The sequence below is a fragment of the Dermacentor silvarum genome, chromosome 8 (assembly GCF_013339745.2).
Source record: "Dermacentor silvarum isolate Dsil-2018 chromosome 8, BIME_Dsil_1.4, whole genome shotgun sequence".
Lineage (NCBI taxonomy): Eukaryota > Metazoa > Arthropoda > Arachnida > Ixodida > Ixodidae > Dermacentor > Dermacentor silvarum.
Genome location: NC_051161.1, coordinates 147,561,025 through 147,577,558, shown reverse-complemented (window position 1 = coordinate 147,577,558; position 16,534 = coordinate 147,561,025). Strand labels below are relative to the sequence as shown.

Here is a 16,534-nt window from a genome sequence, read left to right as displayed (position 1 = left end):
CCGACGGAAGGCAGTTTTAAACTAGGACGAGTTGGCACCTTTTTTTTACTGACTCCTGCCCGGCAGAATGTTGGCATTCAAGGGAGAAAACTGTACTGGTGGCAAGCATGCCAAAGACAGGCTACCAATAGCTTTCGCTATCAACATGACCAAAAGCCAGAAGCTGCCACTGCTTGTCATCAGCAGGTATGCAAACTTGACTTTTCCGGACATCTCAGACAGCGAGATCGTTACTGCTGTTGTGCCTTGTCAAGTTGACGAAGATGTTGAGAGCGATGAAGACAGTGGCAACAATTTTGAAGCGGACGATCCAGGTCTGACTGTGACAGAAGCTGCAGAGGCCGTGGCTGTCATGAAGGCATTCACCAAGAAAAGGGTTTCATGAACAAATTGGCTTCAGGTCTCAGAATCCAGGGCCACTGCTGTCGCCGCAAGGCCACTGCGGCACAACTGAAAATGACTGACTTTTGGTCGATTGCAACAATAAAGTAAGCTGTGAATTTTTTTGTGAAAATTACTACTCATTACTTTTAGATGCGAGAGCATCTTATGCTCAGGGCAGTGTCCGTTCTGTGGCGTCCGCACCCATACTGCGCACGCGCAACTCTCCCTCATTCTCCTCTCCTACGCAGGTGTGCGCTCTCCTCCTCCCCTCTCCACCTCTCCGCCACAGGTGCGGCGCAGCAAATCATTGCCTATAACTCTCTCTCACTCTCTCTCTCTAAGGGTACGCCGGTAGGCGGCGCAAGTGTCGCGGCGAAGTATAAAGCGCGCGTTCGCTGTGCTTCCGTCATTCTCTCTCTGTGCAACGATGTGCGAAACGCCATGAACAACATCAACGTCGGCGCTAGTTGCAGCGGCAGCGCCACCGCCGCGGAGCAGAGGAAGGCTCGGAAAGCCAAACGTAAACGTCAACATCGGCAAGCGGACCCCGAACTTCGGGCCAGGGAAGCCAAACGTCAACGTCGGCAGGAAACTTCTACGGAAGCAACACGGACTCGGCGCGCCGAAGTGGAACGTCAGCATTATCAAGCCGACCCCGAACTCCAGGCTCGGAAAGTCGAAGTGCAACGGCAGCGTCAAGCGGCAGCTCCCGATCTCGAAGCAACGAGGCAACACGAGTCTGCAGCCAGAGCAGCAACACGTTCGAGGCCATTACAACGCCCGGGCTTCGACGGTGCTCACGCGCGGTTCAAGCGCGACTTCCTCGTTTGGAGCTTCGGGCACAGCTGCAACGTGTGCGACCGGCTTTGGTTCGACAACAACCTGAGCAAGGTCGGGACGATGCAACAACCCCGTACAAACGTCTCCTCTCTTCTCAATACATTCTCTCACTCTAACTTTCATCGGGTTGTGTTGCCAAGTGAAACGAAACGGAAACTCGATGCGCACCCCCCGCGATGCTTTCACATCCCGACCATGGTTGCCCGTAGGGTGAGATGATGTGATTTTTCTTCTCTTTCAGAAGGTAACAAGCAGTTAACTTTTGGTCTGTCAGCTAAGGCATACTACCGGTTCATTATCATCGTCATCAGTAGCCTATTTTTATGTCCACTGCAGGATGAAGGCCTCTCCCAATGCTAGCCAATGCCAACTTGTGCCTGAAAATTTTCAAATTTCATCACCCCACCTAATTTTTCTTCCGTCCTCGACTGCGCTTCCCTTCTCTTGGTATCCATTCTGTAACTCTAATGGTCCACCGGTTATCCATCCTATGCATTAAATGGCCTGCCCAGCTGCATTTTTTTTTCTCTTAATGTCAACTAGAATATCGGCTATCCCCGTTAGCTCTCCGATCCACACCACTCTCTTTCTCTCTTAACGTTAGGCCTAACATTTTTCGTTCCATCGCCCTTTGTGCAGTCCTTAACTTGTTCTTGGGACGCGAGTACGCGCGGAGGAGAGAGAGACGACTCGACGGCGTGAATCCGAACTGTCAACTGGTTTTATTTTTCTTTTACTTCAGCTGCCCTTGGGGCTGCTCGCCCTTTCCACTCGTCACCATTGGTGGCGAGTGGAGGACGGGGGCGCGAGATGCAACCGGTATGGTGGCTAGAAAGGTTTCGGAGGTACGCTCGCGGCTCGCCCTTTGCCTGCACGTTGTGGCCCTCTCGCGGCTGCTACAGCACTCCCCCCTTAGTGAGTTGCCGAACGGAGTGATCAAAGGTCCAGGCGAGTAGGGGCTCTCGAGCACCGTCCACTTTGCGTACGTCGCGTGAGCACCTATGGAGCTTGCGCTGCAGCTGGGGGCCCTGGCGAAAGCGGGGGCTCTCTTGGCGGAGACACTGTGGCGGCGTCACTGTCCATGTGTGCTGGCTTGACACGGTCAAGCGACACAACCTCTTGGCAGCGCTCGGAGCGCGACGGGGGCAGAGCTTCAAAGAAAATTTAAACGGCGATTGCAGCGCTGCTAGGCGCATAATCGCGAAAATAACTGCAGGAGTTGAATTACAATGTGTCGGCCATCCAAACCGCCGCAAATCTTCCAATTCTAAAACCTCTTCAGCTTCTCTTTAAGAAGGCACACGCTCCACGGCACAACAAGCAGCAGACCGGACACGCTTACCCTGGAAGTCCTCCACGGTGAATGGCACGTAGCTTCCCTCGCCCCCGGCCTCCTCGTCATCGAGCGCTTCTTCAGCGCCATCGTTCTCCTCCATTCTGTCACTGCCGTCCCACCTGCGGCCCACCATCAGGCCCCCCTGGATGGCTGCCAGCGCCGTCAGGTGGCTGAGCTCTGCTTCGCTCAGAAGTGGCCACATGTGTCGGGACAGCCTGCAATTGGGGCAGCATTTGAGCACCACTGTCTCAAAGATATGACGATGCAACGATGTGACGGGTGTTCCGTTCACTAAGGTGCCATTATCGCCGTATTTCATAACCACTGCAGGACAGAGGCGTAATTAATTACCCTAATCACCAGTCTTGCATGTCAACAGACTCCATCCTATGCTGGCTAACTGCCTAATCTTGTCATACCACCCAATACTCTGCCATTGCAGAGTGCATTTCCCCTTCGTTAGCCGTCATTATTTTGCAAGGTAGGACATCAATTCAAACTTTAACCTGAATAATCAGAACCAAATAATTATTTACTCAAATTTTTTAATTTACATATGTGACCCAGAAAATCAAAACTGACAATATTCATATGGTTATATATATATAAAGTGTTATTTGACCATGTTAGTATTTGATTCGACATTCAATTTTGATATCACATCAGCAACACCTTGCCTGAGTGGACACAAGTCAAATGTATAAAAACCATTCCGATACAATCACAAGCGCACCTGCTGTGAGGCTATTCATTGTCCACTTGTCCTGCTCGAGTGAAAGTGCAGCGTGCACGCGTGGGTTTTGTCCTGCGACATAGTCGGGTGCTGTATTGTAGCCATAAATCTGCCTGCTACTACCTTTCTTGCCGTTGAGCGAGCAAAGTGGCAACATCAGTGCTGACACTTTCATGATCTCCAATTACCCCTTTCTTGCGCTGGCCAATTCCAACTTGCACCTGAGAATTTCTTAATGTCATCACCCCACCTAATTTTCTGCCATCATCGTCTCTTGGAAACCATTCTGTAACTCTAATGGTCCACCGGGATTGTACATATCGTACTTCAACAGGCACCATGCCGTTAAAGCTGTCTTCGGCGTAACAGATGAAGTGAAAAATTATGGTATGGCGGTTGAAAAAGTATGAGCCGTGGGAATATTCTTGCATTTGCGTTCCATTTTGCATTTAGCTCCCAGTGGAATGCGGTGGCCGAGAATCACGCCTGACATCTCGTGCTCAGCATGTTTTAGCAGCCATTCTGTTACTTGGTTATCTGTGCATTACACGACCTTCCCACTCGTTCCTCTTCATCTCAACTGCAATATTATGCATGTTTGTACTTTAATCCACATGCCCTGCCTCTTCAGAATACAGCCGTCTGCTGCATTGCTTGTTGGATGGTCCTAGTTCTTCAGTTTCTGTGATACCCTACAGGTTTCTGCCTCATAGGTTAGTGCTTGTGGAATGCACTGATTAACAACCTTTCAAAGGTAATAGCTGACCACCTTTTATCACCCGAGAATGCCTGCCGCAGGCACTCTTTTTATTCCATCTGAGGACTCCTTTCTAGTGATCCAGATCATTAATGACCGGAGAGATGCGCAAAGAGCCAAACGTCTTTCTTGAAGGAGATGAGCAGGCAAGCAAAGCCAAATAGCCTGCCAAATGACGTCACTCAAAGCCACTGGGTGCATCCTTTTCCTTCTAGTCTCAGACATCTTCCAAGAATGTCTTAGATTTTCATGATTTCCAGCCAAAAAGTATACCTCGTGTTACCGCGTGCTTTCTTTTTCAACAACATATTATAAAAATTGCCTACAGCATATAGCAAAACTCCACTACTTCAGCTAGATTACCTTAAAAGGCAGACATTGCTTGCAGAATAAGTTCCAATGTTCAGACAGTTAATTATTTAGTTATTTGAAGAGATATGCAAATATTCGAAGTTTCAAATATGAATCAAATACAGACTTCTGTTAATTCGACTCCGGTTAATTCGATACCAAAGGTCCCGGCCTTTCTTTCAATGCGTCTTTGAAAGTTGAGATTATACAGCCTCCAGTACCAAAACCATGGGCAGGCAGCACACATCATGCCAGGCCGTCTCGACATGCCCACTCTTTGCACACGTGGCAGATCACCTCTAAAACACGGCGCATGAGCTGCGCATGCACTCAGCCACACTAACAGCCATGTGCACGCACGGCTGCACAGGAAAGGAGACGCCGTTCCAATCTGCCCCCCACTTCCTTCCTCCTCCCTCACGTGTGCGCACTTGATCGAGTAATGGGAAGCTCGCTAACCTCCCTCTTAACCCTTGCTCGAGCGGAGACAAGAGAAGGGAAGTATGGTGCTTATCAAGCCACCATCCTTCTTGGCTTACCCTCGCACACTTTCATAATCACCACCATCAGCGTATATTTACGTCCACTGCAGGACGAAGGCCTCTCCCTGCAATCTCCAATTACCTGTCTAGCACTGGCTGATTCCAACTTGCACCTACGAATTTTCTAACTTCATCACCCCACCTAATTTTCTGCCATCCTTAACTCCGCTTCCCTTCTCTTGGTATCTATTGTGTAACTCTAATGGTCCACCCGTTATCCATCCTACGCATTACATGGCCAGCCCAGCTCCATTTCTTCCTCTTAATGTCAGCTAGAATATCAGCTATCCCCGTTTTCACTTTGATCCACACCGCTCTCTTCCCGTCTCTTGACATTAGGCCTAACAGTTTTCGTTCCATCGCTCTTTGTGCGGTCCTTAACTTGTTCTCGAGCATCCTTGTTAACCTCCAAGTTTCTGCCCCATATGTTAGCACCGATAAAATGCAGTGATTGTACACTTTTCTTTTCAACGACAGTGGTAAGCTCCCAGTCAGGATTTGGTGACAAGTGCCGTATGCACTCCAACCCAATTTTATTCTTCTGTAAATTTTATTATATTGATCAGGGTCCCCTGTGAGTAACCTGACCTAGATAAACGTACTCCTTCACGGACTCTAGAGGCTGACTGGCGATCCTGAATTCTTGTTCCTTTGCCAGGCTATCGAACATTATCTTTGTCTTCTGCATGTTAACCTTCAACCCCACTTTCTCTGTTAAGGTCCTCAATCATTTGTTGTAATTCGTCCCCCATTGTTGCTGAATAGAACAATGCCATCTGCAAACCGAAGGTTGCCGAGATATTCGCTGTTGATCCTCACTCCTAAGCCTTCCCAGCCAAAGAGATTGAATACTTCTAAGCATTGTTGCGTCTGGCGGTCCTTCGGGACAAAGGAGGCCGGCGCCGACTACGCGCCAACCTGGCGCCCCTTTCTCGCGGCTGAGAATTGTCACCTGGGACTGAGGGATTAGCAGTTGGTCTCCAGGCTACCTCATGCATCGCTAAACGGCAGCGTCGCCCCTTTGGTGCAGTTCCGTGAATTACCAGCGCCGCCCGAACCACGACGAGGCCCGGCGCCGATTGTGACATGCCAACCTGGCGCCCTTTCGAGACAGCCACCGCCCTCCCTGGTTCCGCGAACTGACTGCTATGGAGAGGCGAATCTTGAAGGGGGCCAGTGTATGGCAATCCCGGGGGAACGACATCAACGTTCGGTTCCCAAGGTGTCAACCGCTGCCTGTGTTCGGGGGCGACCTAGCAAGATTGGAGGTGGAGCCCGGCGGGAAACGACGACACATCACGTGCGGGATATGGCCACCTGATCAAAGACTGTCATTGGCTAAAAGAACTAAAGTGTATTCCCTCGTCGAGTGAAAGAGGGAAACGGAAGGGATAAAACAGGGGACTTGAGTGTTGTGAACACGTTAGACCATGTAGAGGCTAGACCATGTAGAGACGCTCGACCATGTATAGACGCTCGACCATGTAGAGAGGCTTGACCATGTAGAGAACGCTCGACCATGTAGAACGCTCAGAGATGTAAACGCTACTACATGCAAAGATGTTAGCACGTAGACGGCTCCAATATCATGGAGCCCTTCTTGTAAAATACCATGTACAGTGTATATAAAACAGTTTTCTAGTCTCCCTGGGTATCTCCTCCTCTCGGCAACTGGCACGGCACCATACATGGAATCTTCGTGGCCGCTCGGACCTTCAGCATTCGCAACAGCATGCAGTGAACAGCATTGGAGAGATTGTGTCTCCTTGCCGGACTCCTTTCTTGATAGGTAACTTTCTGCTTTTCTTGTGGAGAACCAAGGCAGCTGTGGAATCTTTGTACATATTTCCCAAGATATTCACGTATGCCTCCTGTACTCCTTGATTACGCAATGCCTTTATGACTGCTGGTATCTCTACTGAATCAAATGCCTTTACATAATATATTAAAGCCACTTTCACTCGCACTTAAGCATCCAGGTTGCGGGACGTGACAGGATCTTATCACACTTGGACTTCATACGGAACATAACGCTGGTCTGTTTCGGCGGTCGCTCTTCATCACGCAGCGCACGACATGAGAGGTGCGTTCGCAAGCAACCACTTCTTATTCAACGACTTGACCATCTGCGTCCGCACAAGTTCCCATTTATTGTCTAGGAATTCCTCCGCGACGGCAGTGAAATTTAGTTATATTGAAATCGTGTATGAATACACTTCGTTATATTCGGGTTCTAAATACATGGTGTTCCATGGACAAGGAGTAATAAAAAAGATAATTCATTATATCGAGAATTTCATTATATTGAAGTTTGTTATATAGAGGTTTGTTATACAGAGGTTTAACGGCATAATAAAGATTGATTGATTTCCCAAAACACCTTGAAGGTCACTTATGGCTTAAAGGTGATCAATGCTGCATTCAGTGCGCTACTAAACACGGCACTTCTTCCCTCTGTAAATTTCCGAACGCATTTAGGGGCTCCTGACATCATTACGTTGCTCTTATTCTGCAACCACAGGCACTCACAGTGTGATGGCTTTGGTCGAGTACTCCATCGGATTGTCCATAGCTGCCTTGAGAAGTCGCGTCACATTGAGCTTTGAAGGAGATGATGCGCTTCCACTGCTCTGGTCACTACCATCAGCGGCTCCTGGATGAAAACAGATAAAAGGCATTGTGGGCGAAGGTCACCACAGCTAAGTGTGCAATCCACAGTCAATGGTGCTCAAGTCAAGATGTCAGCTACAAGCCATATATTCCTTAAACCTTTCTGCACATGGAAGACAGACCTCTGCTTGTCAATAGAATCCTTGACTGCCCATACAGTTGACTTAAAAAGGCATACATTAGGCCATGCTAAAGAAATAGATTACTGCCAAATGTATACAAATTGCAACTTTTTACCCAGAAAAGCATTTTCGTAAGTGAGAGAGTGGCAGTATAAATGCAAGATAGGACTCTCGTTGCCACTTATAGATGTGGCACCAGCTCCCACGATGTAACCTGTTTCATCAGTAAGTGATAAGATGAGGTAGACCAAATAATAACAAAAAAAAAAAAGACGTTGATTGCATGACATTTAAACATGAAAGAAAATACAGCTTGGCCAGTTTTACTGTACCTTACAAAACACTTATTTCACGCTCAATCATTATTTATAGGTAAACACTTACAGCCGACTTCTATTAATTCGACCTTGACGGGACCAACGAAACAGATAGAATTATCTAGATAGGCAGGCCAAATTAAGCTAGATGCAGAAAGAATGCCCAAATACACCATTATTTTAATCTTTTTTTGAGTGAAATACAGGGAGGGGGGGGGGGGGTTCAAGGGGTTAGCGCTCTTTTTATCACATTGTTGTATTTAAGGCTGAATGCTTTTTTTTTCAACACATGGTGATGGAAAAGCTAATTAGCAGAAGTACACTAATTAACCTTTTAAGCAAGTGTATTAAGCCACATGTTACAAAGGAGTTCGTCCTTGTTGGTGCATGCCGAGCTGATGTTGCGCCGAACGCCGCTCACGTTTCCGGTGAAATTTGCACCCCCATGAAACGAGACGGCGTCACTTTTTTCTGGCTTCAAGCAGACTTTCTTTAACTCGCCCATAAGCGTATTTATTATGTCCTCAGCTTTTATTGTCTCGAGGGATGTGGCTGAAATTAATGTCTTTTCCACATGGAAACTTCCGTGAAAGGCACTTATGAGTTGAATGAAAGTGCCGAGATCTGCACGGCTGCTGATGTTGGTGCACTCATCCGCACATACAGAATACGGCTGATCTTCGCTCAGTTTGCTTGTTATGTGCGCTGACACGGCTTCTCCGAAGGCCTCCAGAAATCCTGTAATTGAAGATGACGACAGGAAATGGGCGAATTCTGGGGCTTTGTAGCCATGATTCTCAAGAAATCACCAGATCCATCAAGAGATCCGGCTGCTGTGGCTAAGTCAGGCCAGTTAGAAGTCGTGTGTGGTACTTCAGATTTGAAAAGATAGTAGGAGAGTCTCATTAGAGCACTGCAGGGCCTGATTTTTCGGACCGAGCCCGGCTCGGGCCCGCTATAGATTATAGATAGACTGGGCTCGGGCCCGGACTGGGCCCGAGCCCAGTCCAGGCCCGTAATACAAAGCCCAAGCCTGGTCCGGGCCCGGGCGTACATGACTGAGACCAGCTTGGGCCCGGCCCTGTGTTACTGAGCCCGGACCAAGCCCGGTCAGTAAGAAAAAAATTCTTTTTTTTTTTTTTACTTCCAGATTGTACCGTATCTGTCAGCCTCACCTTCTCGAGGTTTAATCTGCTGCAGTATATAAGCAATAAAAGACCGAAATCATTGTTTCTCCCACGGGAGGTGTGGTGTGTGTGGTGTTACTGTGTGGTGGTTATGCGGACTTCGAGCATGTCCTGTGGGGCTGCGCATTTGCCGGTCCCCCTTTCACCCAAGAGGAAATGATGATGCTTATTAAGGCCCAGGATCAGACCTCTCAAATCCTGGCAGTCCAGAGGGCCCGCGAGAGGGCCATCAGGTTTGACCTGATGGTCCCCGAGTGGGCCTAGCCAGGTGACGTCGAGTTTACTCGCGTCTATTGTGGACCCAATAAAGTTCACTCACTCACTCACTCACTCTCCCACGGGAACATCAGTAATCCGGCCCATTGCCTGTGCTGCTATTTTTCCACTGGTGTGCATGCACCAATCTTGATTTGTACGATATGGTTCTATGATGTCATTTAGCATGCAAATATACAGGGTGTTTCATTTTAGCTGAACCAAATCTTTAAAAATTGCCTGTGGCAGAATGCACAATTATAATCCTTGATCTAAACTACTCGATGAGGTGGCCATTACTTCCACGAGAAATCAAAATGCCTAATTGAAGAATTAACATAATTATGCTAATTACATTTTTAATTAATAGCCACCGAACTATAGCCGCCAACTTCGCAAGGCGTATCCACTTGGAATGAATTCTCAGGACTAAACCAGTTTCGAGATAATAATTTTCAAAGTGTCCGACAAAATCAATCAAATCAAATCAATTTATTCTCTAGTTTACATACTGGACAGTCATTTTGGACTAAAAGCTACACATGTAGCTCTACGTGATCCAAATGCAAACAGTGTGCGCACATGCACAATAATTCACATATATTTCTAGCTATCGCTGGAGTTCCTCATAAACAAAATAGCTATGAACGGAAAGACAAAAAATATTTCCGTCAGGGCGAGTTAACATAATTGGAAAAAGTTTTAACAGAATGCATTTTAAACAACACTACAATAGCAATACTAGCTATACAAAACACCGCAACACCAGCTATACAACATAGCATGAGACTGAATTTTACAAGATTAACATTTGCTTAGGACACCCCCCCCCCCTCCCCCCGAACCAGGATGTACATTATATACTCAGAACCATACACAAAGGCAGAATAATAATCACATCAGATACATTACAAGCGACCAAAGTATGAGCTGAGTTCTTTCATACTGAAATTATCGACATTTTTGTATTTGTTGAAAGTGAATGGTAGGTTATGTATTAAGACTGATGGTTATAGAGTGTTCTGAAGTATGGAATTGACCATATCTCAGGATTTCTTGTGCTCGCATTAATGCGACGACGCTCTAAGGAGGCTAATTGTTTTACGCAGTTCCAAGCTAATTCTGACATGGATGGCCTAATGGATGGTCAGAACGTCTAATTGAATAGTTAACATAATTACGCTCATTAACTTTTTCATTATTTATTTTACGGCCCATCTTTCAATCTACAAATTATAGCCACTGAGTTCGCAAGGCGTATCCACTTGGAACAAATTCTCAGGACTGAACCAGTTTTGAGATACTAATTTTCAAATTGTCCGACGAAATGCATGGGCGTTCCAGTTAACTCTTTGAGGAAAACGCTGTTTTATGCATTGAAGCACAAAAGTAACTGGCCTTAGCGCTAAAATAATGCAATAGTATCGACACTGGTAATAGTGCAATCGCAAAAGCGGTAACATGCAAAATGGTTTGAAGAGTGCTTCTTTGGATAATTTATTTTTCCTTACACGGAAACAATGTTCGTTTTTGCGGAAAAGAAAAAAATGTTAGCATAGCTTGCACTGGCGGCGCAATGCTAAAGAGACAGCGGAGCTGATGGGCACCTAGCTAGTCCTGGATTTTAGGCTAGACTAAGCACTACCAAGTCATCCCCAGCATTTCCCAGAATTTATTTATTATTGATAGACTACCGATTAGCTATTGATTGGATATCGATTGTCTATCGCAAGACATTGGCCACGTATTTGGGCTAGGTTGAGCACTACCAAGTTATTCGAATTTATGATTATTGATCGATTAGCTATTGATTGGCTATCGTAAGGTATTGGCCACGTATTTGGGCTCGGCTAAGGTACTACCAAGTCATCCACAGCATTTTCGGTAACTTATTGATTATTGATCAATTATCGACAAGCTATTGATTGGCTATCAATTGCCTGTCGATGACTAAGTTTAAGTAGTCCCCACCATTCTTAGCTAGATTTATCCAGGCTCATCTTCGCTAGTTCACAGGTGTATGTGCCATTGCGCATGGACCCTTTCTGCACTGCTGCCAGGATCGGCCCACATTTTTGGATTCAGCCGACACATTATGCCCGACTGAAACAGCTCCGCTGTTAAAAATGAGAACTTCATCTGTTTTACTATTTTCTTTGATAAGACATACAGTCATCTGATGAGATATACAGTAAAGACAGCCGTGTGGATCAAAGAACAAACGGGGATAACCAATATTATAGTTGACATTAAGCAGAAAAAATGGAGCTGGGCAGGCCATGTAATGTGTAGGATGGATAACCGATCGACCATTAGAGCTACAGAATTGATACCAAGACAAGGGAAGCGCAGTCGCGGACGGCAGAAAACTAGGTGGGGTGATGAAGGTACGAAATTCGCAGGCGCAAATTGGAATCAGCTAGCGCAAGACAGGGTTAATTGGAGATCGCAGGGAGAGGCCTTCGTCCTGCAGTGGACATAAATATAGGCTGATGATGATGATGATGATGACAGCCATCTTGCACGTGTGACTTAGCTTGGCACAGAATGCATTGAACCATGCAATGCATAACGGTCGCATGTGCTCGAAGGCCTACTTAGGCCCTTCAATGAGCGCGTCCGAGTCTGGCCCGGGCCCGTGGCTTCAAGCCCGAGTCTGGCCTGGGCCCGCGGCCTCAAGCCCGAGCCCACGGACAAACGCTTCGGACGGCCCGGGCTTTCGGGTCGGCTCGGGCCCGTGCAGTGCTCTAAGTCTCATGAAGTTCCTTATGCAGCCAGTATTCTGCTCGAATTGTCTTTGTGATTGGGTTATTAGCATTGATTGCGCAGTGTCTCCCAATGGGCACTGCGACGCTTCAAGAGCTGTTTTGTGCTGGTTACTTTTTATATGTTTGGAGGCCTTGTTGCCTAGCCTTTTCGAAGACGCAAGCGAAATCAGCTCTGTCACCCATGGGCCTTCCTTGAATGCAACGATACACGCCTCGCACTTGTACTCTCCTGTAGTCTGCTCAAACCAGGGAAACTCTCTGTAGGAAGAACTTTTCGGTGGGTCTTCCTTACCACGTCCGAGATGGTTGTAGCCTGATAACTGCTCTTGCAATGGTACTCGAAATTTGAATTACCGTATTTACTCCCGTAATGAACGCACACTTTTCCCAAAAAATGTGCACAAAGTTGGGGGGTGCTTTCATTATGCGGGGCAAAATTTGTAGCAATTTTTTTTTCCGCAGCCACCTCTAAAAAAGTCTCAGCTTCGCTCGAAAGGGGAACCATCGATTGCAATAGCAAATGCATAGACAGCCATACGAAGTAAGGACATTAGTTTTATCGGCTGTATAATCTTGCAAACATTCAAACCTTCGCTAACTGAATTAACAAGCATGGTGTCAGTACGCACAGGCAAACATGAACACATCACACTCTATGTCTGCCGACACTCGCTGACATAGACATAGCAACACCGAGCAATGTGACCTTCGTGCTGTGCATCGCTTCAATGCAAATTGAGCGGTGAGAACGGAGAACAAAGGTATAAGCTGCCGTCGCACCTAAACTCTGCCCCGACGCAGATCGCTTTCAAGATAGGGCGCACACGGCCACGCAATGCGCAGTTGCTGCACCCTCCCCTATCCCCGGTGCCATGCGTGCGACGGAATACGGCACGATTCCTCCCTTGGACGCGGGAAATTGAGCTGCAATCGTCGGCGCCGATAGCAAAAATGAGCCTGGAGTGTCCATATAATTGCTATACCAAAAAAAGTAGAAGACATACGGTATGATTCGGCGACCGATACGGCATCCGACACAATTGTATCCGCCGGACGCCACATCAGATGCCAAATCGTACCGTTTCTCTCCTACTTCACAGCAGCAAGTTCAGGGTACGATCATTATGCGAGGAAAAGAAAAAACACACTTCTTGATTCCTCACAAATTAGCGGCAAGTATTCCGTGATGATTTGTGGCCCGTTACTACAGTGGCCAGTGGCGAATTTTCGTTACGGCCACTGTGCCTTGGCCATTAGGCCTAACCGGCGCAGCTTCATTGGGCGTTGGTGACAAAAGTTACAATTTGGTTCGTGAACTTGCCATGCCTGAACTTGCCGTGACCCTCCAGATTTCAGATTCTTTGACCAGGTGGATATCAATCACACCGAACCAGACATTATAGAAATTTAGCGTGCCAAGTATTCCGCTAAATTCAGGCAGATCAGGCAGAAAAGCGGGTGAGTGGGGCCGTTAAAGTGAGCAGCCTGCACAGTAAAGGCCACTCATGTTGACGGCCCCGCTCAGCCACTACTCGACCCGATCTGCTTACGTTTAGCGGAATACCGTACACGCTAAAACACTCTAATGAAACAGTGCGGACGGCGCCTGCTCTTTACGGTCGGCACCAGCTACACACGGAGCGGTGATGGAGTCACGCGATGCTCGGTCTTTTCATCCGTCGCGCAGATTGGCCTTACGAGAACGCACCTGCCATAAAGATGGGATAGCCCTTCTGCATTTTGGAGAAAGACAGGCAAGCAAAACAAATAAAAGATTGCCATAAAACACAGGTCGACTATTAAACTGAGAACCTCATTGGTATTCAGTACTACAGAACGTCACTTATTCATTAGTTTGAGAGGGGAAAAAAAAAAACACCATTTGATTCTAGTCAATAAAAATTCTATTAATAAAAAAATATATATATTTTCCTGACCTTCATATACTAGAGCTTGGCACTCTTTGGCTATTGTAGCCCTTGCGGTATGAAAGTCTATTAATAACATTAGAACTGAGCTGTAATCAGTGCTGGCATACTAATTTGGTGTTCCCTTTAATAAGAGTAGACCGTACTGTTTACCTTAATTTATATGTAGCTGCGCTATTGATAGCTTGCGACATTTTTGTTACGCAATGCTAGGAGACTCCCCAGCATGTGCCAGCACCATACTTTATTGCCCAAAATTTCAAAGCATTTGTGAAATTTTTTTTTTATATTCGATATTCTGCCTTTTTCTTGATTCGAATCAATTTTCGATTTGAAATTTACTATTCGGTATTCGCACACCCCTACGAAGTACACCTTTTATTTTGATCACTGCTTTTTCTTTTTATCTTGTTGTACACAATTGTGTACACAGCACCTGAAGGGGTTAAGGCATGAAGGAGCAACAAGCTTCCCGCAACAGCGAGCTGCACAACGTCCCTTTGGCTAACGTCAACTTTTTGGAACAACCATGCACGTGGCTCACGACCGCCACCATTGTTGGCTCTGTGCCAGGGGTGTTGCTATGCCTAGCCCACTTCACTTTAAAGCCTTTGCAAATGGCGTTTGAAGAACAACTGCTGATGACTGCAAAATCCCATCGTGTTGAGAATTTACATTCTCTTTGCATCAATTAGCACAAGGAGAAGTTGGGCGCAATCCACAGCAAAGTGCACGATGTGGTCGAGCTGTCTAGCAGGACAGCCGGACCTGGACTCTGAGTTGAACTTGAATCATGTTGCAGCTCCCATTTAGGCTAGATGTTTGACAGTAGTTGCCGCTTGCCATGAAAGGTAAAATTAGGACATCACTTAATTTCATCGACCATCATTTCGTGTGAAAAACAAATTTTAGTCTATGTTCGTGACGGCAGTGTCACAATCTTGCTCAGGCTGGATGCCACAGCAGGGAGCCAGCTGTAATGGCAGGAATATCCCTAGAACTCATTTTCTCACCAGCATAAAAATCTTGCTGCTGCATGGGGGGAACTGCCATTTGTCAACAGCCAGCACACAGGAAAACAGCGGACAGCATCTTGCTGCTAGTGTGTACCATTTCTGTAAATCAGTTTTTTTTTTACTTTCAATCTTGTAATTTTTGTAATCACCTCTAGGTGTCCATAACCAAATTAGCTATTAGTTTAGCTATTTCACAACATACCATAGCCCCAATTTTGGAGAGAATGAGCTTCGAAATTAACGGACCCTTTCCGTTGAGTTATTACGATCCATTGCAACGCGTGTCAAATATGCTGCTAACAATGTCAAACAGAGATCCCCGCCCTGCCGTAATAGGAATGTCAGGCTAAAAGAAGTATCATTACGCATGAATTCTTCATCGCTCGTGTTAGTGCCTTACGACTAATAATTGTTGATAACAAATTTAGACACCCTTCACGTGGAGATAGCATAGCGTAGCTAGTATGGCTCAGAATGAAAGAGGGCGTGCGTATGGACGGATGTATGGACGGACGAATGTATGGACGAATGTATGGACGAATGTATGGACGAATGTATGGACACACGGAGAGCTGGAAAGGCCTGTAATACCATTAACTGTTAAAAATTTTTTTCCAAAGAGATGAAACTTGTCCAGCCAGGCACATCAATAAAAAGAATGGAAGACACATTATAATGTGCATATTTGGGCAAGTGGTATTCCATGAAAGAAGATTTTTAGCGCAGAAAAGAAATAAACACACTGGTTGAAGACAACAACACAACCGTTCGTGTTAGTGTCTTGAACGAATCTGTGTTTATTTCTTTTCAGTGGTAAAAGATATTTTTTCATGGAGGCCACTTTCTCTCCTCCCTCACTTTGTGCCACCGTGTAAACCACAGTGGCCACGCTGAAAGCCACCGCCAATGCCGCAGAACAAGCAATGTTATCGCACACCCACCCGACGACTGGCCAGAACGTTCGCGCCTGCCGGCCAGTAGGTGCCCAAGCCAAGCCACAGACAGGTAGCGGCGCAAGCTCTCTTCCTCGTCACTGCGACGGGCGTTGCGTGGCTGCGACAAGAAACGCTCGGCCAACTTCTGCAGCACGTGAGGCTGTAGTGTTGCGAGAAGGGGGTCCCAGCGGTCGGCAAGGACACGTGGAAGGCGGCACGGAGAGCCATCCATTGAAGACGGCAGGGACAGCTCTGCAGTGGAGGAAGACGAGACAGTCACTTTGTGAAGAAGCTTTCGTGATACTAGGTTTATCTGATTGGCCTACACCATCTGCAACAGTTCACAAGTTCAGCAATGGCACCCTCTGAACCTACGCAATTCGTTCCGAAAGG

General features: G+C 46.7%; 1 protein-coding gene across 1 annotated transcript in view; it reads right to left on the bottom strand.

Moving 5' to 3' along the window:
* The window catches only part of LOC119461753 (uncharacterized), a 64,215-nt gene that overhangs the window by 5,598 nt on the left and 42,083 nt on the right, over positions 1 to 16,534 (bottom strand). Inside the window, exons 8-10 of the mRNA XM_037723128.2 lie at positions 16,148 to 16,393; positions 7,473 to 7,596; positions 2,567 to 2,775 (exon numbers count right to left, since the gene is read on the bottom strand). Of these exons, the coding sequence (XP_037579056.1) occupies positions 2,567 to 2,775; positions 7,473 to 7,596; positions 16,148 to 16,393 (579 nt within the window). The remainder of the gene's footprint in view (positions 1 to 2,566; positions 2,776 to 7,472; positions 7,597 to 16,147; positions 16,394 to 16,534) is intronic.